We start from the raw sequence: 24,891 nt of genomic DNA on the forward strand, positions 1-24,891 counted from the left end.
TTAGCGTGTGCTGCAGTTTTAAAGGGTTCATCAAAGGGTTCATCAGTACACCCATGAGTTACTTCATTTCATCTCGGCTTCTTTGAGGAGGTATATGTGCCTCTAGATGCACTGAAATCAAGTCATTGAATTATTCATAGAGTGGAGAGGTCTGGAAGGGGGCTGTACCAGCTCCTGTTAAATCCCAGGACCTCATTTGTGGTAAAGCAATAGTGAGCGAAAACTCAAGCTGGAGCTTGTTTGTTTGGTTTTTTTGTGCTTGTGTTTCCTCCTCTGCTACAATATTCCTGTGCCCTGCACTTTCTTCCCCACCTAAATTGGCTTTTCCATGCTTATTTTCCTTTGGGGCCTGGTTGTTCTCTCATTATTTATATTAGACTTCTTTTTTTTTTTTTTTTGGCCATTAGCCTACTCTGTTCATTTTTATCCTATAATTTTTTTTTCTTTCTGTTTCCCTGACAACTTCTGTGTGTTGTTGTTATTGTTGTTATTGTTGTCAGTCTCCACGGTAACCGCTCGCGTGTCGTCATGCCGTTTCCTGGCACATGGTAAGTGTGTGTATGTACGGCCTCATTCCTGAACCCCTCCCCCCACCCCTCCCCCGCACAAACTCAGACACCCCTCCCCCTTCACTCACACCCCCGCCGCCAGCTCAAACCCACCCAGCTTTACCTCTGAAACAGCTGCGTCCAGCAGACCACTGTGGTCTCACGCCTCTTTTTCTCGGGTCTTCTCAGGCGACACAGTTTTTTGTTCTTGTATTTTTTTGGGGGGGTTTTTTCCCTCTTGTTTTTCTTTTAGCCAGCCCAGTTAGCGTATTTGATGGCGTTTCGAGGGACGTTTGTTTGCTTTTTCGACATTTCATCTGGGCATCCAGCAGTGTTGCGTGCCCGTCTCTGCTCTTAAGCACTTAGCTGCTGCACGTTAGCCGCTTCACATTAGCCGCTTCACATTAGCCGCGTCCCGCAGGCTCAACATGATATTTTATTCAATAGAGTGGAGGATCTCAAGGAAAAAAAGATGGTTTATTAAATTACAATCACGAGTGTGTAGAACACCCGCCAACGACCACAGAGTACTGACAGTAATGATCGTCACCTTCCATCACCTTCTGTTCCTCTCTCATTCCTGCAATTCTCTCTCTCTGTCTCTATCTCTCTCTCTTTCTCACGCTCACTCTCCCCTCTTCTTTCTCATCACCATTAACACATAATCACTTCTCCCCCGCATTGACATGGCTGATGAGATTCTCCCACTAAATCTCTGTCCTCCACCCGTCCACCCATCCATCCACCCATCCTAATGAGCTTTGCCCACCATCAAGCCTATCCCCCCCTCCCTCCAAAGACCCATTTGAGATCTTTAGCCATTCTTACATCCATCTGCCTGCCTCCGTGAACCAAGAAGCCTGTGTAGATGTTGATTAATGCATACAATGTGAGTTAATGTATTCCCACCGCTTAATATAAACACACACACTCAAATTCACTCACGTGCACTGAAATTGTCTCTCAGGCGATATTGCTCCCCTTATATTCATGTGGGGTGCTTTTTCTGCTTTGTTTCTCTCTTTTGATTTATTTATTTTTTCCATTTTTAGTTAAACCTGGAGCTTGTGTTTTGATCTGTGTGTGTGTGTGTGTGTGTGTGTGTGTGTGTGTGTGTGTGTGTGTGTGTGTGTGTTGATGGTGTTTGCATATTGGTCTTTAGTGTGTGACGGATCAGTGTCGATGCCTGCCAGTGTTCGGCCTCCATGATTTGATTTGTTATGTCATGTGGCATATGCATATCTCTCTCTATCTCTCTCTTTCTCACCCCCCCCCCCCCCCCCCTTTTTCCTATTTTTCTTTCTTTTTCTTCTTTCATATCCTCGCTCACTCACTCTCCAATCTATCAACAACCAATCACGGGCTCCCTTTCATTTGACGCATATTGACGTTTTGTTCTTGTCGATGACCAAAAATATAAATAATTTTTCCTGGATCGCTTCTGTGTTCAGTGTTGCTTACTGGGTGGGTTGCTTTCTCTTCTCTTCTGCCTCTTCTCTTCTCTCACTCTTGCTCTGTCACTCTTTCTTTCTCCTCCTAACTCTCTATGGCTCCGTTTCTGTACTTCTCACTCTTTCAGTTTTCAGTTCTTCCCCCTCTTACATCTTTGTGGTCCCTTTTCGTTCAGTATTGACTGGCTCTCACGTTTTCTGCATCTTTTCTCTCTGAACATCTCCCCCCCCCCCCCCCTCCCCCCTCCCCCATGTCTCTGTATGAAGCATTATGAAGGGGTGAGATCTGGGCTGCAAAGTGTTTTTGATTGGTCCATATGCTGCATCCGATGCTTGCTGATTGGCTAATGTATGCTCATTCTTGGTCGTGTAATGAACTATAATTGGCTGAATGTGATCTTGCTGAATGGTGTGCACACTCTTCTGAATATCATCATGTTTGAACTCTTGCTCTCTCTTCTCTCCCATTTTTTAGAGATGGAATGCACCGTTTTGTATTTAGTTTTTTTTTTTCCTTTGCTTTGACACAGATTTATTTCCGGGTTTTGTGTTTTATTTATTTATGTAGTCGTTTCTTTATTGATCTGTGTTTGATGATCAGTGGAGATGCTGTGCATGAAGGGACGATCTTTACGCAATATAAGGGAATATCATCGAGCTCACAATTTCTGCTCTATCTCCTCAGCCGAGGACAATATTGTCACACCTGCCCCAGTGAAATATTCTAGAATATTCTGTCATGCTCTAAATTTTAGTTCTGATCACTGTGTATGATGTGCAGAGCTTGGGTCAGTACATTTGTTTGGTAACACATTAAAATGTCAGATACAAGCTGCATAAAATTTGCATTACTAAAACCGCTGAACTGTGTGATGAATAGTTACAACTCTGTCATAACTATAATCCCTTGAATTTGTACATAATGAATAAATCAGTTGATTGGATCAAAATAAATCTAAATAAATCTGCATAATCCTATAATCTGAGTCTGGGATGTGGATGAGGTGGTTGCACTGAGACGTTGTGTCTCCCTGTCTTTCTTGCGGTCAGGTAAACAACGCCACAGCCCGAGTCATGACCAATAAGAAGCTGGTTAGCCCCTATGCTAATGGCGAGGGCCTAAACGCTCTGCCTTACGGTAAATACATGCACACAGACAACACACACGCACATCACCCTTTTAAGACATGCTGCGTTACACGGGATGTGGGCTGTTGCTTTCAGCCACAGCCATGCTTGACGAGCGATGTCTACGCCAAGCCTGTGTTTTAGTCAGGTTTCAGCGAGATGGTTTTCCCCTGTCTCCTGGTGTCCCTGCCCAAACTCCTTTCTCATCCCCAGTAGCTGGTTGGAAGCTGAGTCCCATGGTAGGGGCGATGTACGGCCCGGAGCTCTACGCAGGTGAGACTCTGGGTATGTGCCGTCTTATTACACACGTTATAACATGCCTGCTGCTACGACGCGTCGCCTTACGTTCGCGGCTGCCGCGAGAAACCTGCTGAAGCCCTGGTGGTTTGTGGAGGGAATCGTATGAAGTGCCCTCTGTTGCTGGCTCAGTTCCAGGGTTTCCGTATCCCACGGCAGCAGCGGCGGCCGCCGCTACGACGGCCGCAACCTTTCGAGGGGCTCACCTCCGGGGCCGCGGGCGGCCCGTGTACGGGGCAGTGCGTGCAGCCGTCCCACAGCCTGCCATTCCAGCATACCCAGGGTAAGACACACACACACACACACACACACTTCCAGTTCAGAATGGCTACAGTGTTCTTCCCTGTTCAAACCCACCTAATTTAACTATGTCCTTCATTAGCTAAATCAGGTGAATTGTAGCATGGAAGACACTGCTTTCATGATGTAACATTCACATTATAGAGGACGTTCCAACAACTCATATCGGCCAGCCCACTCAAACGATGAAACATTACTGAATCAGACTCAATTAACCGATCATTATACTCGAAAGTCTAGCTAGGTAAAATATATTTCTACATATGTCTCCGCTGTTTTGTGGTTTAAAATACACTTTCACCGTCACCATCATTTCTGCATGTTGCATGCATCATTTTTGGGTGTGCTGTGCTTTTAAGATTCATAACCGAATGGTGAATGTGTGATTTGAGCTAGTCGCAGAAGTGATGCCAAAAATGCCATCTTCATTTCCACCGGTTCAGCTGCCCCGTCCCCCAAAGCCTCTACGACTGCTTAGTGCAGCAGGCCAGGTGTAGCGAGCGTTACTCCAGATTCAGCCCGTGTTTTCAGAACAGTGTGACGTGGTGCCCAGCCTCTATAAGCCGGGGTCTATCAGTGATGAAAGTGGCATTTTTTTTAACTGTGCACTGCATGTGTGTGTTCTAATTTCCTCACATCTTTTTCTCTTTCCCCTTACTGTTGTTTTCTGTCCTTCTGTTCACCATCTCCGTGTCTCCTGCCACTCCTCACATGGCCACTTGGTGGCGCTCTTCCCCCACATTTGCTTCCCCCTCTCTTTTCACCTTTTCTTCACCCATTTCCTCATCTTCCTCCCCTCTCCTCCTTCTTTTTGTTCTCTCTCTCTCTCTCTCTCTCTCTCTCTCTCTCCTTATCTCCCTCTCTCTCCCTCTCCCTCTCTTTCCCTCTCCCAGCGTGGTGTACCAGGATGGTTTCTATGGGCCTGCCGATCTCTATGTAAGTATTGGTCCACCCCTCTCTTCTCTCTTCCTCCTCATCCTCCTCTTCCTCTTTCGCTCTGAGTCAGAGTGGTTTTGCAGGATGTGTGACAGTGAGCGTCATGGAGTCGTCTCATTCTGAATCATACTACATCATGAAGTTTTTATGCAAGCTTTAAATAATAGTTTTAATACAACTACTGGCATGAAAATCTTTTGGCAATTCGGAGACCAACGTTTTTCTGCAAACAATACAAGCTTATATGCAAATAGAAAGATTTCTCTAAACCCGTTTCTTGTAGTTGTATTTATTGAATCTATTGCATTCTAAGGCTTTAAGTGGAAACAGTTTCACAGCACTGAATTTAGGTCAGATAACAGGTTCACGAATAGACGACTCCGTGTATGTTTGTGTGGGCGTGTGGCATGAAACTGAGCGTCTCTGTGTATTTGTGTGTGGAAATGAGTGCAAGTGTGTGTGCGTGCGAGCGTGCGTGCGAGCGTGCGTGCGAGCGTGCGTACGTGTGTGTGTCCAGGTTGACGATAGCTCTTTCTGTTCTCCCCGTAGAATAGTGTTTCAGGACTCTGTGGTTAGTAGCAGATTGACGCAGGTAGGGGTTTCTCTGACGGGTAGTGTGCATCTCTCGTTCTGACTGACTGATTGATTTATCAATTAATAAATTTGTTTGACATATTGATCGTTTGAGATTGTTAATGCGTTTCTGTTTCCCTACTAACTCACTGCAATCTGACATGGGTGAAGGGAAGGGGGAGAAGACATTTTAACGTGATTTCAACCTGCCTCTCCACTCTTGCAAGAAAAACATTATGGTCATGTCACTAAATTTCTATTCTCCTCAGCTTTGGTTTGTATTTAAAGGTACTCTACACAAAATTTTTTGCAAATGCGGTGCAAGCAAAATTAAAGTCACACGCAAATGCCTGAGCCTACAAGGGCTTTACACGATAGTGTGTACTGAGAGTGCCTCTTCATCTGGCACTGTTCCCAGTCTAATCCAAGATCTTTCCCGAGGTATTTCTCTATGAGCTTAACAGCAGAAACCAATGATCTGGGTCAGCTGTGCTGTTGGTTCAAGATGGAAACATCGGAGCTGCACAGCAGTCATATTCTGACCCCTTCCCAGAATCTCTGCGTATCTGTCTCACTGTGGCATGCTGACCGGAGCAGTGTTGGCATGCAGACACCTCATTGCCCTTAGATACCTGCTCTCTCCTCCCTCTCTCTCTCTCTAGTTCCCTCTTTCTCTCACCCCTCTCTCCCCTTTTCTATTTCTCCACACCCTCTCTATCTCTCCTTCAGCTCCTCCTCTCTCTCTCTCTCTCTCTCTCTCTCTCTCTCTCTCTCTCTCTCTCTTTGTTCCATCTCCTTTTTACCCTCCCTCACCTTTCTTCTTTTATATTGTTTTACCTTCCATCCATCTCTCCACATCTCTCTATCAATACAAAACTCTTAATACCCCCGTCCCATTCTGACCCCCCCCCCCCCTTCCCCATCCCAGCAGGCGTGTGGTGGAATGTGGGAGTTTTACTTGACTGGCTCTAGGGTAGAATGCAGTGGTGTGATTGGCAGAAATCGCTTGTTATTGTGTTCAGTTTGGGGTGCATGCTGTCTGTCTGTACGTATGTATGTGTGGCTGTCTGTCCGTCCACCTGTCTGTCTGTGTGGTTGTGGCTACACGAGTGTGAATGAATGTTTCCCTTAATCTCACTCTTTATCTGTCTGTCTGTCTGTAATGGCACCAGTAATTGACTTGCTCACCCTTTGTCCTGTGCAGCGTGCATTGGGGTTTGGGGGGAGAGATATGGCACCAAAGCTATGCACACTTAATTACGTGTGATTTCAGTTTGTGTCTTCCTCATTGGCAAACTTAAATGGCATTTGACAGTTTTAGGCATATTGCACTACACCATTCCAAGTTTTGAAATGATTTCATAGGCAGGATTGCCAGTGAGGAAGAGACACACTCACAGCCAAACAGCAAAACTCAACTACGTTTTCAGAATGTGGTTTGCATCTGATCATTAATGGCAGTTTGCTTGTTATTCGGTATCGTATCTTGCTTAATGCTTAATGTGTTTCTCCTACCAACCTGTAATATTTAGGCTTGCACCCGTGCATGGGTGTTAACTGGAGCTTTCATGATCTATATGCTCTCTGTCCCTCTCCATCCCCCTCTCTCTCTCTCTCTGTAGGGGGGTTATGCAGCCTATCGCTACGCTCAGCCAGCGGCAGTAGCCGGCCCAACAGCAGCAGCAGCAGCTGCAGCTGCAGCAGCCTACAGTGACAGGTTAGTGAATTAGCATCAGAGCTAACCAGTCCTCACTCACAGGTTAGTGAATTAGCATCAGAGCTGACCAGTCCTCACTCACAGGTTAGTGAATTAGCATCAGAGCTAACCAGTCCTGACTCACAGGTTAGTGAATTAGCATCAGAGCTAACCAGTCCTCACTCACAGGTTAGTGAATTAGCATCAGAGCTAACCAGTCCTGACTCACAGGTTAGTGAATTAGCATCAGAGCTAACCAGTATCCTCACTCACAGGTTAGTGAATTAGCATCAGAGCTAACCAGTCCTCACTCACAGGTTAGTGAATTAGCATCAGAGCTAACCAGTCCTGACTCACAGGTTAGTGAATTAGCATCAGAGCTAACCAGTCCTCACTCACAGGTTAGTGAATTAGCATCAGAGCTAACCTGCGTCCTCACTCACAGGTTAGTGAATTAGCATCAGAGCTAACCAGTCCTCACTCACAGGTTAGTGAATTAGCATCAGAGCTAACCAGTCCTCACTCACAGGTTAGTGAATTAGCATCAGAGCTAACCAGTCCTGACTCACAGGTTAGTGAATTAGCATCAGAGCTAACCAGTATCCTCACTCACAGGTTAGTGAATTAGCATCAGAGCTAACCAGTCCTCACTCACAGGTTAGTGAATTAGCATCAGAGCTAACCAGTCCTGACTCACAGGTTAGTGAATTAGCATCAGAGCTAACCAGTCCTCACTCACAGGTTAGTGAATTAGCATCAGAGCTAACCAGTCCTGACTCACAGGTTAGTGAATTAGCATCAGAGCTAACCAGTCCTCACTCACAGGTTAGTGAATTAGCATCAGAGCTAACCAGTCCTGACTCACAGGTTAGTGAATTAGCATCAGAGCTAACCAGTATCCTCACTCACAGGTTAGTGAATTAGCATCAGAGCTAACCAGTCCTCACTCACAGGTTAGTGAATTAGCATCAGAGCTAACCAGTCCTGACTCACAGGTTAGTGAATTAGCATCAGAGCTAACCAGTCCTCACTCACAGGTTAGTGAATTAGCATCAGAGCTAACCTGCGTCCTCACTCACAGATTAGTGAATTAGCATCAGAGCTAACCAGTCCTCACTCACAGGTTAGTGAATTAGCATCAGAGCTAACCAGTCCTCACTCACAGGTTAGTGAATTAGCATCAGAGCTAACCAGTCCTGACTCACAGGTTAGTGAATTAGCATCAGAGCTAACCAGTATCCTCACTCACAGGTTAGTGAATTAGCATCAGAGCTAACCAGTCCTCACTCACAGGTTAGTGAATTAGCATCAGAGCTAACCAGTATCCTCACTCACAGGTTAGTGAATTAGCATCAGAGCTAACCAGTCCTCACTCACAGGTTAGTGAATTAGCATCAGAGCTAACCAGTCCTGACTCACAGGTTAGTGAATTAGCATCAGAGCTAACCAGTCCTCACTCACAGGTTAGTGAATTAGCATCAGAGCTAACCTGCGTCCTCACTCACAGGTTAGTGAATTAGCATCAGAGCTAACCAGTCCTCACTCACAGGTTAGTGAATTAGCATCAGAGCTAACCAGTCCTCACTCACAGGTTAGTGAATTAGCATCAGAGCTAACCAGCATCCTCACTCACAGGTTCGTGAATTAGCATCAGAGCTAACCAGTCCTCACTCACAGGTTAGTGAATTAGCATCAGAGCTAACCAGTCCTCACTCACAGGTTAGTGAATTAGCATCAGAGCTAACCTGCGTCCTCACTCACAGGTTAGTGAATTAGCATCAGAGCTAACCTGCGTCCTCACTCACAGGTTAGTGAATTAGCATCAGAGCTAACCAGTCCTCACTCACAGGTTAGTGAATTAGCATCAGAGCTAACCAGTCCTGACTCACAGGTTAGTGAATTAGCATCAGAGCTAACCAGTCCTCACTCACAAGTTAGTGAATTAGCATCAGAGCTAACCAGCGTCCTCACTCACAGGTTCGTGAATTAGCATCAGAGCTAACCAGTCCTCACTCACAGGTTAGTGAATTAGCATCAGAGCTAACCAGTCCTGACTCCCAGGTTGGTGAATTAGCATCAGAGCTAACCAGTCCTCACTCACAGGTTAGTGAATTAGCATCAGAACTAACCTGCATCCTCACTCACAGGTTAGTGAATTAGCATCAGAGCTAACCAGTCCTCACTCTCAAGTGAACTAGCATCAGAGCTAAACAGTCCTGACTCACAGGTTAGTGAATTAGCATAAGAGCTAACCAGTCCTCACTCACAGGTTAGTGAATTAGCATCAGAGCTAACCAGTCCTCACTCACAGGTTAGTGAATTAGCATCAGAGCTAACCAGTCCTGACTCACAGGTTAGTGAATTAGCATCAGAGCTAACCAGTCCTCACTCACAAGTTAGTGAATTAGCATCAGAGCTAACCAGCGTCCTCACTCACAGGTTCGTGAATTAGCATCAGAGCTAACCAGTCCTCACTCACAGGTTAGTGAATTAGCATCAGAGCTAACCAGTCCTGACTCTCAGGTTGGTGAATTAGCATCAGAGCTAACCAGTCCTCACTCACAGGTTAGTGAATTAGCATCAGAACTAACCTGCATCCTCACTCACAGGTTAGTGAATTAGCATCAGAGCTAACCAGTCCTCACTCTCAAGTTAGTGAACTAGCATCAGAGCTAAACAGTCCTGACTCACAGGTTAGTGAATTAGCATAAGAGCTAACCAGTCCTCACTCACAGGTTAGTGAATTAGCATCAGAGCTAACCAGTCCTCACTCACAGGTTAGTGAATTAGCATCAGAGCTAACCAGTCCTCACTCTCAAGTTAGTGAACTAGCATCAGAGCTAAACAGTCCTGACTCACAGGTTAGTGAATTAGCATTAGAGCTAACCAGTCCTCACTTACAGGTTAGTGAATTAGCATCAGAGCTAACCAGTCCTCACTCACAGGTTAGTGAATTAGCATCAGAGCTAACCTGCGTCCTCACTCACAGGTTAGTGAATTAGCATCAGAGCTAACCAGTCCTCACTCACAGGTTAGTGAATTAGCATCAGAGCTAACCAGTCCTGACTCACAGGTTAGTGAATTAGCATCAGAGCTAACCAGTATCCTCACTCACACGTTAGTGAATTAGCATCAGAGCTAACCAGTATCCTCACTCACACGTTAGTGAATTAGCATCAGAGCTAACCAGTCCTGACTCACAAGTTAGTGAATTAGCATCAGAACTAACCTGCATCCTCACTCACAGGTTAGTGAATTAGCATCAGAGCTAACCAGTACTCACTCACAAGTTAGTGAACTAGCATCAGAGCTAACCAGTCCTCACTCACAGGTTAGTGAATTAGCATCAGAGCTAACCAGTCCTCACTCTCAAGTTAGTGAACTAGCATCAGAGCTAACCAGTCCTGACTCACAGGTTAGTGAATTAGCATCAGAGCTAACCAGTCCTCACTCACAGGTTAGTGAATTAGCATCAGAGCTAACCAGCGTCCTCACTCACAGGTTTGTGAATTAGCATCAGAGCTAACCAGTCCTCACTCACAGGTTTGTGAATTAGCATCAGAGCTAACCAGTCCTGACTCACAGGTTAGTGAATTAGCATCAGAGCTAACCAGTCCTCACTCACAAGTTAGTGAACTAGCATCAGAGCTAACCAGTCCTCACTCACAGGTTAGTGAATTAGCATCAGAGCTAACCAGTCCTGACTCACAAGTTAGTGAATTAGCATCAGAGCTAACCAGTCCTGACTCACAGGTTAGTGAATTAGCATCAGAGCTAACCAGTCCTCACTCACAGGTTAGTGAATTAGCATCAGAGCTAACCAGTCCTCACTCACAGGTTAGTGAATTAGCATCAGAGCTAACCAGTGTCCTCACTCACAGGTTAGTGAATTAGCATCAGAGCTAACCAGTCCTCACTCACAGATTAGTGAATTAGCATCAAAGCAGCTTTCCCCTCTGCGGACCAACTTCCATTTCAACCCCCCAGAAATGGTTGTCAACAGCAGTCATAACAGATGTACATTGTAAAACAACTCCCCCCCCGGTTCCTTCCTCAGCTACGGCCGTGTGTACGCAGCGGACCCATACGCCACGGCGCTAGCCGCCCCAGCAGCTGCTGCATACGGAGTTGGAGCTATGGTACATATTTACCTATTTTAAGGACTATCACTTATAGAGTGTGAAAGTCTTAGATTGTCTCAGGTAAATTGTCTAGGTGTAGCATCTGTGGGTTAACCTGGTTCTTTCTTCCGCAGGCCACCCTCTATAGGGGAGGATACAGCAGGTTCTCCCCATACTAAACTACCAAGCCTCTCAGCACCACCGACTCCCAAACTTTTAGCAATTCAGTCACTTTGGAGTGGAAAAGTACATTTTTGTGGACAAACAGAAAATGAAACGCACCGCTTTACGAAAGAATACTTGAGAGAGGAAAGTACATCACTACAAGTGTTTTTTTTTTATATATATATGTAACTCAAGAACTTGAGATGGCTGACTGAGAAATTGCACGGCTGAAAAAAAACAAACAAAAAAACAAAAACAAAAAAAAGCTCGATTAATACTTCTTCCTTTGGCACGTTTCTCTGCACATATGCATGCAGTACTGGCTCTAGGGTGCCTCTAGTGGCCACCAAACTACATGTGCAAAGAGTGTCTGGACTACAATGGACAAGTTTGTACATCACATCTTCAGAGTACCACACTACATTTAATATCTTTATTGGAGAAGCCCACACAAAGAAGATGGCTGCCCATGCCACCATATTGACTGCAGCAGGAGGGGAAATCGTTTAAACCATCAACAGACAAACCCCACTTGCTCTTTGGTGTGGAACCAAGATGTTGTTCCATACAACATGAAAGAGGCAACCGTCTGAGGTGAAATGTCTCTCAAAGTCTCATCTGAGAAAAGAAAGGACTGAGATAAAAGACAAATCAGACAATTGTCGTGGATTGCAGGAATTTTGCGCATGCAAATGGGACAAAGTGTCATAAAATAGCATACAGAATCTTGCTTAGATCTTTTTGTTGATGTTGTAAAATTACCTCCTACTTAAAGGTCTTTTTGAAAAGACATACCTTTAAAATTGAATAGTCACAATATGCAAATAAACTAGTATAGAACAAAAAGGTTACCAAACATTATTGTTATTATTATTATTATTATTACTATTCCTTGACATACCATTTCTGTGGCATAGTTTTTTTTCCTATTCAAGTGAGAACGAGCAGAAATTGTGACTGTAAACAATGAAACTATCAAATGATCCCATGTAATAAACAGGTTGACAGTACCGCTTGCATGAGCGGCTATATAACACAATTAGGTTCAGAAAATATATAAATTGCGCTTTTTTTCTCTTGGACTTTAATAACACCTAATTGGATTATGGGCACCTGCCCTTTTTATTAGATTAGCTCTGTCAAATATGCAACTTCCAGACAACATTTCAGAACGGATTTAGTGGCGATGGAATTTTTTATTATTATTTTAAAGTTAAATTGCATAGTATTTTTGTCTTGCTTCGCTAAGTGTCTCTATCTTCTAAATATTGATATTTTGTCATTTGAATTTTTGTTCCAAAGATTTGTGAAGCACATTTTTGGTTATATGTGTGAGCCTATGGTAATTTCTGTTGTTTGGCTTGTTTTATTTTTGTATCAATAGATTTTATTGTTTGTTTGAAGTGACTTATTGATTTAGTTCGAAGCAGTTTAAAATGGCATTTGCAGTGTCTTCGGTGCCATTGACATCCAATTTACAACCTAATTTATTAACAAACTTCAAAACAAGCAGGTTATTTTTTGGTCAGAATTACCAATATATGTACTTTGTTTGGTGCACGAATCATATTTCAGTACATTTAGTAAGAAGTGCTGGATGATGGAGAATGCGTGCAAGCCCAGCTGTTCTGTGATCTGTTACAGCGTACACAGTCATCTCCCTCAAACATGGTTTCAGTGATTATGCTTCCTAGCCAACTCTCAGACTTTAGGTAAAGAATGGAACACATTTCAGAATTGTGACTTTTTTAGTTCATCAATTTGCCAGCATATTTTTCCTTCTGTGTGGTGTAGGGATTAAATAATATTCCATTGGTGATGAAAGTCACATGGAACATTGTGGTAAGATTAAGGAGATTCCTGCCCTCTCTTTGAAAGCTCAGTAAGACGGAAAGGTGATGTTTGTCCCTGTCCACTAGGTACTTTGCAGTCTATGCACAATGTTTCTCAGTGTTACCAGGAAACAAAGACCTCAGTACCTGCGATCTGACCCTCCTCCCTTGCCCAAGTTAGACTATTTGAAGAGTTGCATTAGGTAAAGAAGGCTGGATTGGTCCACTTCTGTAGTCCCCTTCTTCCTGCTGTGTTAACTTTTTGTAGTGGCTTTGGTACTACTTGTAAATAGTAGTCTAAAGCCAGAGCTGTCTGAACAGAGGGCCAGGCTCCGCCCGGTTCAGTTCACAGAGGTGTTTCGTTAGAAGGTATTGTTGAGAGTTGCTGAGAATCAAGTCAGCTGAAAATTCGGGTCAGGTCAAAGGAGAGTTCCTGAACTCTGTTGATGGCTGGGGGAGCCCAGGGAAGAAGTTGGATTATTGATTGTCAAGGGTGCGTGAGTCTAGGTTTGTTGGATTGGCTTGTCAAGCACAGGTATAAATAATGTCCCGTTGTGCAGTCAAGGTGGAAAAGAAATGCCTGCCACCTTCAGTAGTGTTCCATTCCTGTCATATAACTTCTTTCCATCTTTGCACATTATTATATGATACATGTTGTGCATATTATCCTTTAGTTTACAATGTGAGTGTGTTTTTGGTTTGAACTCTTTCTCTCTGCGTACTCGGATGCCATTTGTGATGTAATTTGTATCTGAATGCCCATATAAACAGTTTTTTTAAATATGCACATGAGTTGTGTCTTGCTTTGGAAGCTCATAGAACTCAGTCGTGTTAGTGTGATGGTTGGTGACATGCATTCATGTTCACAGTGAGGTTCACAATGAACAAAATAAAGTCGATCCGCGATTAAAGTGCATAAACATAAACAATATATGCGTATAAATAGGCTGACGAGGAACAAATCCAACATTGATGTCTTAATTTAAATCTTTAGGGTGTGCCTCAATCTGCTCAAATCGACAGCAACATCAGTGCAATGCTGACGTGCTCATTCCTGTCCTGACTCATTCCTGCACGGCTCTAGTGTCAAACTAGAACTGGGTGTAAGTGCATCTAAATATTGTAGGTGGTCCTTTAGAAAGAAAAGTAAGGCAAGTCCCTTCTTTTTTGCCAACTTGATTGAAATTGTTGACCGATGTCCATAATTATACCATAATGTTAATACATTTTTTTTAATACTTTTGAAAGTCCAGACTATTGTATTGTCCAGGTAATGCCTAAGAGGATAAGGCAGTAGAAGGGTGTTGACTGGCTGTCCCCAAGAGAGAGCAAGACTGGAGGCTGAGGTACAGCAGGAGTGAACATCTACATCCCCCCATACAGCCAAATCACTCCGGTCTATGTTGCTGTAAGACAAACCACTGAGTTGTGAGAAGGACGTCCTGAAATGTACCTCAGCTAGGCAGTTCCTACCACCAAATGCTTTTCAAACCATTAAATGAAACAAAGCTGACTCCTTTTTAATCCTTGCCTTTAACAATTCACCAGTGCTACAGAAATCCTGATATGCCTTTTGAAGGATGAGTGAAAGGTGATGCCTGCCACCGAGGCTTTGGTGAGCTTTGTGAACCTCCGCTATTGAGGGCTGACTAAAGCTGTCGACGAATTTAACATCTGAAGCGTGGGGTTGGTGTTTATTTGGGCCAAGACTCTGCATGCCAGCAGTGTCATCTCTGAAGCCCTGTCATCTCTGAACCCATTTTGGCCTGGTTCTGGGGCCTGAAGGGACGGGTGATCTCCTGCTGGAGCCTGGGGGGGGGGGGGGGGGGGGGGGGGGGGGGGGGGTTGTCTAAAGATGGCACCACTACAAGTATAAAAAATAATAAATTTGAATATAATGCTGATGCTAATGCTGAAAAGAACCCCCTCAAAATCTTGACTAAATAAAATCTTATTTATCTAACCTCTTATCTGTTACACTTGGACATTTACAATTTCTCTCAGATTCTTTAAATACATCCATTCTGCTGAGAAAACTATTTTGACAGATTAGCTTTAGCTCATCCTAATCTGGAGTGCAGGGAGCAGACTGTTACGTAATCTCAGGTCTATGTATTTACAAACGGGTCTATTTGTAGCATATTTAAATAACCTCAGCAGTCTAATATTGGACACTTGCAGTACCTTAACCCAAAACATACATTTTTCAGTTAGCCTTGCCTACCTCAGGAATGTAGGCCAGTCTTTACACACCGAGGAAAGTCCTTAAGTGCCCTTGAAATGTAATTTCAGTGTTGCTATACAGTATATTAAGAACACTATAGTATCCTGCAGCTTTTCTTAAAACGCTCGACTGACACGCAAAACCTGACAAGCAGCTCGATTTTATTCTTGGACTTTCTCGTGCACATGTGGCAACCTTATTTGGCCATTAATGCAAACGTCTGCAACTATTTTCCTATTTTAAGGAACTTTCCAGACACGCGCATTCTCTCTCCGTCTTCCACCTTGCCCTCTGATTTATTTAGTGCCTGACCCATTCATCACCCAGTGTAAGATTACCAGCACTGACTTAACGAATTTCCAGAGAGTGAAGTCCACGTGGACATGCTCTGAGACCGCAGGTGTTTATCCAACATTTCTACTTCTCCCTTCTGTCTCTTAGCCGTTGTTCTCCGTAAGAAACAGTATCAACACGGGCAGGAGTGTTTGGAGCTTGCATGCTGCTCTGCTCTAGAGAGTAGAGCGGATGGTTCAGTAATGGTACTGCGGTGTCGCGGCCCAGCAGATTCGGGACAGATGACTGGCTCTCCTCCCTCTAGTTTGCGGTGGAGAAGTTTTCCGGGGGCTTGATTTCAGAGCGAGCGAGCGCAGAAGTGCAAAACAAAAGAGAGTTTGGATCCTCTTTTTTTTCAACACATCTTTCTTTCTCTCTCTCTCTCTCTCGCCTCCTGTCTGCAGTCAAACCCGTCCTTTTATACTTACTCTCATCCTCTCTTCTCTCACAAACTCTTCTACAATTAGTGTGTCAGACCCGCCTCCATTCTCTCTCTCTCACACACACACACACACACAGAGAGAGAGAGAGAGAGAGAGAGAGAGAGAGAGAGAGAGAGAGAGAGAATAGGGTGAGGGATCCAAAGACTGGTGTATTTTAAAGTAGGCTTACATAACATACGGGGGCTGCCTAAGGTTTGGCCTAGCTCGGCATGTGAAGAATACATGAACCAAGTCTTTTGACTAATGATATAACAGTTCAGCATCGTTCATGGGGTGTAATAATATGAAGGGCTTTACCTTACAGCCTGTAACACACACGGAGGGCAGGGCACCCTCACCCTCCCTCATTCTCTAAACGTTACAGCTGCTTCATGGAAAGCTAGGGATATGAAGACGACCTTTTTGAAACCCTGAATTGCCTACTTGTCCCTACAACCCAACCGTACCGGTGTTTTCTCGTGCTGTAACGGGCTGGACCGGACCGCCGCTCTCCGTTCGGCGAAAATGTTGCTCTGCTGTAAAAGCTTTAGGTTTTGACACAGCTTCGACCTGAGGACGTGTGGTGATTTAGCCCCAACTGCCAAATTAAACATGGCATACACGGTTCTAAACATATGATACTTTTATAAAGGTGACATTTTCATTTTAATTGTGCTCATTTTATAGATTTATTTGCAATTGGAATAATTCGAACATCAACCATTAAAGGAACAGGAATAGCTCAGTGTGCCGCGAAGTGTTTAAATCATGTAACAAATAGATTAAATTAAATAGATAAATCAGGTTTTGGAGAGCTCCATTAGACAAGCATGACCACAGAAACACTGAGGTCATTAATCGGTCCATTCCTACTGTCTTCTCATAATCATCATAAACGGGCAGATTGGCCTCCGAGGTCTTCCTGTGAACCCTTGTGTTGTAGATTTTGCCCTGTATCCCACATACTAAGTTGAACTGCCTCAGAATAATGTAAATTAATATTTTAATAATAGTGCGATGCAGTTCTCTAGTAGGAATCATGACAGCTGGCAGTTTTTGGTGTCGTAACACATCACGTGCTGAAGTCTTCACTATGTAGGCTGAAACGCCACATTGTGTGTTCAATATGTATTTATCTCAGACTTTTGCTTATTTTCCAGGTTGCTTGAGGGGAACTTAGACCTCCTTTGGAAGCCTAAAGCAGGATTGTTGTGTCTGTGTGAAACGTTGGTGCTGATGCAACCTGCAGACATCATCTTTGTTGCACATGCATGCACTGCTGGGCACCCACAAATGGAACAAACTAGAACACACTCTTCTCACACTGTGAGCTGACAGCTCATCCTCGGACGCTTGCTCCCAGCACACACACACACACACACACACACACACCACCCCTGTAATGGTCAGGCCAACATCATAGCCCCTAATCACAAACAGCATGGCTAATATTGTGAAGAGAGCTCAGCCATGATTGTTACAAGGGTGGAGAACCTTACTGTTCCCCTCTGGTCCACTAGAGAGCAGAAGATACAATATATGATTCACGTCAGGCAGGGGGTGCTGTCAGAATTCACCATCAGCTTCAAATTTCTCTGACAAGAAACAGATTTATTTTGGCCGAAGGTGACTGTGCATCAGCTGTGAAGTGTGGTGTAATATCCTAATGTGCCTACAGTGGACCAGATGTGTTTTTAGCATTCTGGGGAACAGGAGGAAGAAACCCAGTAAACTATGGCTGGGTGGAGTGGTGTGGCAAGCAGGCAAAGGTGAATCCGCTTGACTGCTGATTATGCTTGTTTACCAGAGAACCACTGGAAGACGAAGCTTCTCATGAGCAGATTCTGGTTTGGTTGATTGCTTGATTATTATTATTTTATTTTATTTTTTTACATTTTTTGGACAATGTAGCAAATGGTTCACTTGAAGCATTCATTCACACTAGGCACTGGTGCAGGGAGGGGCTTGTACAAGTTATTTGTCAATGCTGCAGTTGCAGTATACTGACAGTTGTGAGGTGAACCATCGGCTTTCTGTATTATAAGCAAGCGTGCCACAGTTCTGGTTAAGAAAGACCCTCACTAGTGCTGTGACACGTAATCCAAACCAGCATATCAACACACCTGCTCAGTTCTCACACACCCACCAATCACCACTGCCCAATTTGTCATGTGATTTGAATGAGGGGGCAAAGAAATAGTGGGGGAAAAGTTGATATTCTTTCATTGCTCTGTGTTTTGTCTTCTCTCGACACTCCGCCAAAATGTTGTTCGTTTTTTTGTTTCTGTTGATGCTTGCATTCTGCACAGCAGCAGATAAAGGTAAGGTTGTGTCTCCCATGAAACACCTCTCTCCCTCCCCCTGTGGGAGATTCAAGAATAAATGGGATGTATATAGATTTGGAATGTTAGCTACTGCTATGAAAGATTATCTGTGTTGGTAGATCATTTCTGGGTATTTCTGTGTCATCACTGTATATATAGTCTGTAAAAAACAACAAAATCGTCTATAGATACATTTCTGTTTCAGTTTTAATTTGGCTGAGAAGGACAAAAATGTGTGTAAGTCGTGTTACTTGTCAACTGTGAACAAAGCGGCGCCAGTTGCCGTTGGTGACAGCTCAGGTGTACTGCAGCTCAGGTGTACTGACCTTCTGCAACGAAATCCCCACAGAGAACGCCTTGCCCAGACTGACGGACATTTCTGCGGCTGCATCCTTCATTGGCTCGGCTGAGGTGGTCGTCGTCGGGTTTTTTGAGGTTAGAAGCTGTGTGTGTGTGTGTGTGTATGTGTGTGTGTGTGTCAGACTGTACATGCCTGGGAGATGATCGTTTGTGGGATGTGGAAGAGTGGAGGCAGTTCCGGAAGTGACCAGAAAAGGCACTTTGTACCGTGAAAAAAAAAAACGCAGCCTGACAAATATGAGAGAAAAAAGCCAGTGTGTGGGAGAGCCCACACGAGCCCTGTCACCGCCACAAAGCTGGGCACGGAAAACGCCTGCCATCGTGGCAACGCAGGGCAGCCTGCCAAAATGCCAACCCCTTGGCTCGCCTTGTTGTGTGGAGGAGGAAACGGACCAGGAAACAAGCGCGCATCTAAGGCATTGTGGGATTGGCAGCCTCCTGTCTCCATAAACCAAAGCAGGAGCAACCCAACGTGAACCCAAACACAGTCTGGGAGCAGGGACGCAGACCTGGGACCACAGCTCTGCAGTTCAGTCTTCGCTCCCGTTTAAGCCTTCCGATGAGAACATAACACAAGACTATAAAAGGTTTTCCCTTTCCTGCTCGCACAAACATGCTTTGCTTCATTTCAATTCAGCATGTTAGTCTTACTCTAAAAGAGTTGAAAGAGTTGCTGATGTGTTTTAATGTTGACGGCAGTAAGTGTGTTGAAAATATAATAGAAACTGTTCAGATGATGTGTCACTGATGAGATAAAACTGGAAGAATGAGAAAATGTGAGAATCTCTGTGATTTGTGTGTGTGTGTGTGTGATGATGGTGTGTGCAAGCTAGTAGCTTGTTCCTGCCTCTATGTGTGTTGTGTGTTGCACCAGATGGAAGATATGGCTATAGTTTGACCCTGTGTGTGCGTGCATGTGTGTATGTACATGCTTGTGTCACACAGATGGAGATTATGGCTATATCTTAACCCTGTGTGTGTGGAGAATGTGTGGCACAGATGGAGGGTATGGCTGTAGCCCATCCCTGTGTGTGTGTGTGTGTGTGTGTGTGTGTGTGTGTGTGTGTGTGTGTGTGTGTGTGTGTGTACTCTGTCTGTCACTTGGAGTGCTGTCACATCTTCCGTCTCTCCCGTGTTTTCCCGTGTCTGGGTGGGGACTGCACGGCAGACTGATGGAGGCCACGGCTACAAGGAGTTTCTCGCCGCTGCTGAAGAGGTGAGAAACCTCCCCGCCGCCCTGTGCAGCGTGAAGGAGGTGTGGGCCAATTACAGCGTCAGCTCGGACGCCATCGTCATCTTCAGGAAGGTACGCCTGGGCCTCTTCCTGTTGACCTCTTGAGAGGGTAGTTCAGTCCGCGCTTCATTTCTGCCATCAGCAGCGTGATCGTCTCACTTAGTGAAAACACTGTTCTTGATTAAATAACCATGAACAAATGTAGACCTGATGAAACATCTTCTGTTCAGCAGGTCAAGGGCTATAAATTGAATCAGCACTCCTCATTCACTTGTGTGTGTGTGTGTGTGTGTGTGTGTGTGTGTGTGTGTGTGTGTGTGTGTGTGTGTGTGTGTGTGATAACATCTACAGGTAGACTTGCATCAGGAACATCTGCAGCTTTCGAAGATTCCTAACCTGGACACTGACGGGGTCGTCCGATTCTTCACTATCAACAACATCCGCTTCATAACAGAGTACAATCCAGTGGTACTGCAACAAACACACAAATACACACTTCTCTTCTTCATTGTTTTTGTTCAAGTTTCTAAAAACAATATTACAGGGAAGAGAAACTGCTACACACAGGCAAAACTCAAGAAGTACAAAGAAAAAAGTAGAAAATGTACAAAGTAAATTAGAAGCTTTCTTAACCTTTCTTATGTCACTGATCCTCCCTTCCATAATAATAATCTCATCCTCCTCTTTCTGTCAGTCTGCTGTGGGTCTGTTTCAGTCCAAAGTGAAGGTGCACCTTGTGCTCATGGCACATAGGGGGAGCTCTAACTACAAAGAGCTGAAGGGGCGCCTGGAGGTTCTGGCCCCGCAGTACGCTGGCAAGGTACCGTGATAACCTATTCGGTCCCCCACAACCTGATCTCGGATCAGCTCCACACCAGTACATTTACACTACATTTGTTTTTCGATTTGGCACACTCTTATCCAGAGCGACTTGTACACTTATCAGTAGATAGCATGTGTACTCCCTGGAAATTGAACCGATGACTTTGATGCTGTTAACATTTCGAGCTGCCTATATTATCAGGTGATCTACATTATGCAGTCTACGATCATTTAAATCCCATTTTCATTGTTATCCTAATATGTGCTTGGTGTTTAATTTTAGTGTGAAGCAATTTCAGTTGCATTAAACAGCTATAAAAATGTACTCGAATCTAGCTGGCGCTAAATGTACTCAGACTTTTGAAACCGTCCGCTCACATTTTTTTAGATTCCACAAAACAAGTAAAAATATCAAGAATAATGAGCATCTTTTTATGGACAACACAAATAAGTTAAATATTGTAACTTTGAACTTGGGTCCTAAATACCCACTTTCTTTAAATCAGTGAGACTTTTTCTTTTGAGTTAAAATTTTTTTTTCGATCTTGTATTTGGAGTGAGATAGGTAAGATCAAGGAAAGATTTTAAACGCGACGGTTGCTGCCTGCGTGTGAAAGGTGCACTGGGTTTTGTGTGCAGTTGTTGTTTGTGCTGGTAAACGGTAAGGACAAGGCCAACGCACGTGTGCTGGATTACTTCCGGCTGAAGTCGCGTGAGCTGCCGCGCGTGGGCCTCTACGACGGCAGCTCGGACCAGTCGTGGCTCATGGCGCCTGGTGAGATCTCTGCTGACCGTGTGCGTAACTTCTGCGACTCCTTCCTCAGCGGAGAGCTACAGGTAGATATGATTAGAGCTACAGTACAGATTATTATCATTATAAATAACAGCATACTTGGTATCTGTATTTTTATTACTGATTTGACTGAATATACAGTCTATGAGTCAGAATAATTGTATGCATTGTGCCTGAGTATTTGTGAAGTTGAGATTGCAGTAGAAATCGATCATTTTCACTTCAAATCCACCGCCATAGGTTACAGGCCTACATTATATCATGGGGTTACCTCTATAATCACTCTATGATTTGCTTTCGCCCATAGAAAGAGAAAGTTTCTGGAGAACAAGAAACAAGGACTGAGCTTTGACCATGTCTACAATTCCTCCATTAAAGCTTTTTATGACACGTCAGTCTTCTGGGTAATATTTTTTTTGCTTAATGATGTGTATTGTTTGTAGCACATGTGTGTATGTGTGTGTGTGTGTATGTATGTATGTATGTATGTATGTATGTATGTATGTATGTATGTATGTGTGTGTGTGTGTGTGTGTGTGTGTGTGTGTGTGTGTGTGTGTGTGTGTGTGTGTGTGTGTGTGTGTGTGTGTGTGTGTGTGTGTGTGTGTGTGTGTGTGAAAGCAAAACAGATGTAGACTTGCACCAAGAACAGACAAGTTTATATTGTGTGTCTGAGGGACAGTGTCCTCAGGATTGAATCTTGAGACTCTGATGTATGCTGGTGTGTGGCTGTTGGCCAGTCTGTTCAACCCATCCCACATGGTTGATTACACGGACACACACACACAACAGGATAAGGGGGTCCATGCAATAGAAAACAATAGAAATATGACAGGGAATTTTGTCAAAAGTGATTGAGTTAGACAAAATGTGTTTTAAGTGCCAAAAGAAGTGGAGATTGTTTTTATGTTACTGAGTTTTTGAGGGCCAGACTGAAGCATGATAATTCGTGGGCTTTGTTAGCCAAACAGAAACAAGTGCTACTTCGTGGAAAAACCATCCGTAACTTTCTATGGAACATCTTAATTCCATTTTTCATACTGATCTGGAATCAGGAAGTCCCACCCAAATCCAGACCTCCGTCTTTTATATAAAACCACAAAGCCACAAAACTGACCTCAGATCCATATATCCTGCTTGTTCTGGCCAAACACTGGGAGAAGCACAGTCCTGGTTCACGTTTAGCTATTGAAACCACTGTATGCATGGGGATGTGTTTGTGGCAATGTACTGTAATCATTGTCAAGACAAACACTGAAGCCACAACTCGCTATATTGTAGTTTAAGTATGATGACCAAGACATGCTAAGTTGTATTATATTTGGCAGTAAGAGAGGGAGAGGGGGTAAGAGAGAGATCGGGAGGAGGAGGGGGAGTGGTGGGAGGGTTAAATGTCAAAAATCCAACTATTCTTTGAGTGCAAATGATTTTTTTTAGCACATTCCTCGAAGAAAGCAGTCTGAGGCATGTTCTTGCATGGACCCTGTCTACAGTGCATCTGTATGTGGAAAGACTTGGACTGAAACTATGGAGACACACACAGAGAAAGCAACCAAACTCTGGTAAAAACATCATGGCCTAAAAACAGATGAACTCTCACTGTAATTATCCAGTCTGATCCTGTACATGCATCCAGTGCACGGTCTCCAGCGTCTGCCTTTCTTTAGTGCTGTGTCGTGGATGCATGATGCGGTCGTAGCGGTTTTGTTTGGGCCCATCATGGTGGATGCCAGGGCCGTACCCACATCTGCCTGCTCCTCTCTGTGAACTCTCTTCCACCTCTGCCTCCTTCTAATCCCCATCTCTCCCTCTTTTCTTCTTCCTCCTGCAGTATGAGTGTGTGTGTGTTTGTGTGTGTGTGTCTAATTGCCTTTGTTAGTCTGTAACACCTATAAACCCCTAAGGCTTTTCATAAGTGTGTTTTCATATGCCCTGAGGAGAGTTTTTACACTTGGGCTCTTCTGTGGCTGCCTGGAAAGGCCCCAAACCAGCAATTTCACACTTGTGGGCTTTTCTAAAAGTATTCATTTGGCTCTTCCTTTACCGCAGATAGGGCTAGAAGTTGACAAAGCCAGAACATATAGGTTTGTGATCCTATAATATAAGACATTACAGGATACAGTATGGTTTATTTCGTTTCCCTGCTTATTCCCTCACACGAGCTCCTTGCCCAACCTCAGAGCCGTTGAAACAGGTTCAGTGTGCCCTGTCAGACAGCCATCAGTTTATGCCCCAACCTGTATGTTGTTGAAAACAAACCTGCAGTCCTCATATGAAGATGCCACTTTCTTCACAACCTGCTTCCTGCTTAAAGCTGTTCAAGTGCCCAACTCATCTTGTGAGCCTCAGGAGGCAGACACACTAGGTTCAACACAGAAGCAATAACAACCTCATCAACAGAACCATTAACCCTTTCCACTTCTGGTGGTGTTGAACCTTCGGTTACAGGAAAATGGACGAGAGAGGCCAGGAGGTTCAGAGGAAGCGCTCTAAAAGGCTCTTACGCTCACGGAGTCGAAAAGGTTGTGACCTAAAGTGAGCTTAAAATGGTTTACCACAGCTGTATATTTACAGTTAAAGCTTTATGAAAACCTGTTAGCTAAAATACATCTTGGCTTATATACCCATCTCCTCTGCATATTTAGTTTTTATATTTTTTGATTGATATTTGTGGGCAAAAAATGTTTTTTCTAGTGAGCCGTATTTGATATCAAGGCCTTATCTGGTACACAGCCAAAACTAAGAATAAAACAATTTTTTCATAATTTGAAAAACTAACATTGTTACTCTGAACCTAATTGCAGAATTTAGACATCATGAATCAACACAAGCAAAATGTTTCAAAAATATGTCAACGTGCACGCAGGGCCATGAGTTCACGCAGGTGTTGTAAGCGTGCAATCGTCTCGGTGTAAACATTTTCAGTAGCGCATCAGGAGGTCACGGCCCGGTACTGAGAACTGTCACTTTGATCCTGGTCGGAGTCCATGTTCCACAACCCTTAGTCACAATCGTCCCTGACTAACCAGGGAATGAGCTGCTTGCACGAACAATTAAGAATTATGCAGCAGTTCAAATAAGTAACGGCAGCACCGACTGGGAAGCAGCAGAAGAATCGTGGAGATATCGGAGTTCAGTGTGGAGGATCTTTCTCCAACTCGACCTCATGCTGGACTGAGTCCACTGCAGCAGACACTGAAATTATACAGCATAGTGTCCAAGACAAACGTCCTGCACCAAGAATAACACACACACACACACACACACACACACACACACACACACACACACACACACACAGCAAGTCATAACGAGAGGAGAGTTCACAGGCT

At 44.1% G+C, this 24,891-nt stretch overlaps 2 protein-coding genes across 14 annotated transcripts in view; both read left to right on the forward strand.

Moving 5' to 3' along the window:
• rbfox2 (RNA binding fox-1 homolog 2) overlaps positions 1-13,832 on the forward strand; it is a 39,420-nt gene extending 25,588 nt beyond the window's left edge. For 2 of the 12 annotated variants that reach the window (XM_077015744.1, XM_077015754.1), the window contains 7 exons: positions 3,050-3,137; positions 3,224-3,412; positions 3,557-3,707; positions 4,618-4,660; positions 6,856-6,950; positions 10,987-11,068; positions 11,185-13,832. In XM_077015744.1, coding sequence (XP_076871859.1) covers positions 3,050-3,137; positions 3,224-3,412; positions 3,557-3,707; positions 4,618-4,660; positions 6,856-6,950; positions 10,987-11,068; positions 11,185-11,229 — 693 coding nt within the window. In that variant the 3' untranslated portion in view covers positions 11,230-13,832. Of the gene's footprint in view, positions 1-3,049; positions 3,138-3,223; positions 3,413-3,556; positions 3,708-4,617; positions 4,661-5,209; positions 5,253-6,855; positions 6,951-10,986; positions 11,070-11,184 lie in introns of those variants that run through there. The other 10 variants (XR_013132905.1, XM_077015745.1, XM_077015747.1 and 7 more) reach the window with 10 other exon arrangements.
• Positions 13,833-17,854: 4,022 nt separating this feature from the next.
• On the forward strand, positions 17,855-21,948 carry erp27 (endoplasmic reticulum protein 27). Of its 2 annotated transcripts, none has more exons than XM_077015759.1 (7): positions 17,855-18,347; positions 18,700-18,785; positions 19,879-20,016; positions 20,296-20,412; positions 20,639-20,764; positions 21,406-21,603; positions 21,867-21,948. In XM_077015759.1, the coding sequence occupies exons 1-7, from the start codon at positions 18,290-18,292 to the stop codon at positions 21,909-21,911; spliced, it is 768 nt and encodes a 255-aa protein (XP_076871874.1). In that variant the 5' UTR covers positions 17,855-18,289; the 3' UTR covers positions 21,912-21,948. The 2 variants fall into 2 exon arrangements, with proteins under 2 accessions (XP_076871874.1, XP_076871875.1); XM_077015760.1 differs by having other exon boundaries at positions 19,879-19,926.
• Positions 21,949-24,891: the final 2,943 nt, after the last annotated feature.

The sequence above is a fragment of the Brachyhypopomus gauderio genome, chromosome 8 (assembly GCF_052324685.1).
Source record: "Brachyhypopomus gauderio isolate BG-103 chromosome 8, BGAUD_0.2, whole genome shotgun sequence".
Taxonomy (NCBI): domain Eukaryota; kingdom Metazoa; phylum Chordata; class Actinopteri; order Gymnotiformes; family Hypopomidae; genus Brachyhypopomus; species Brachyhypopomus gauderio.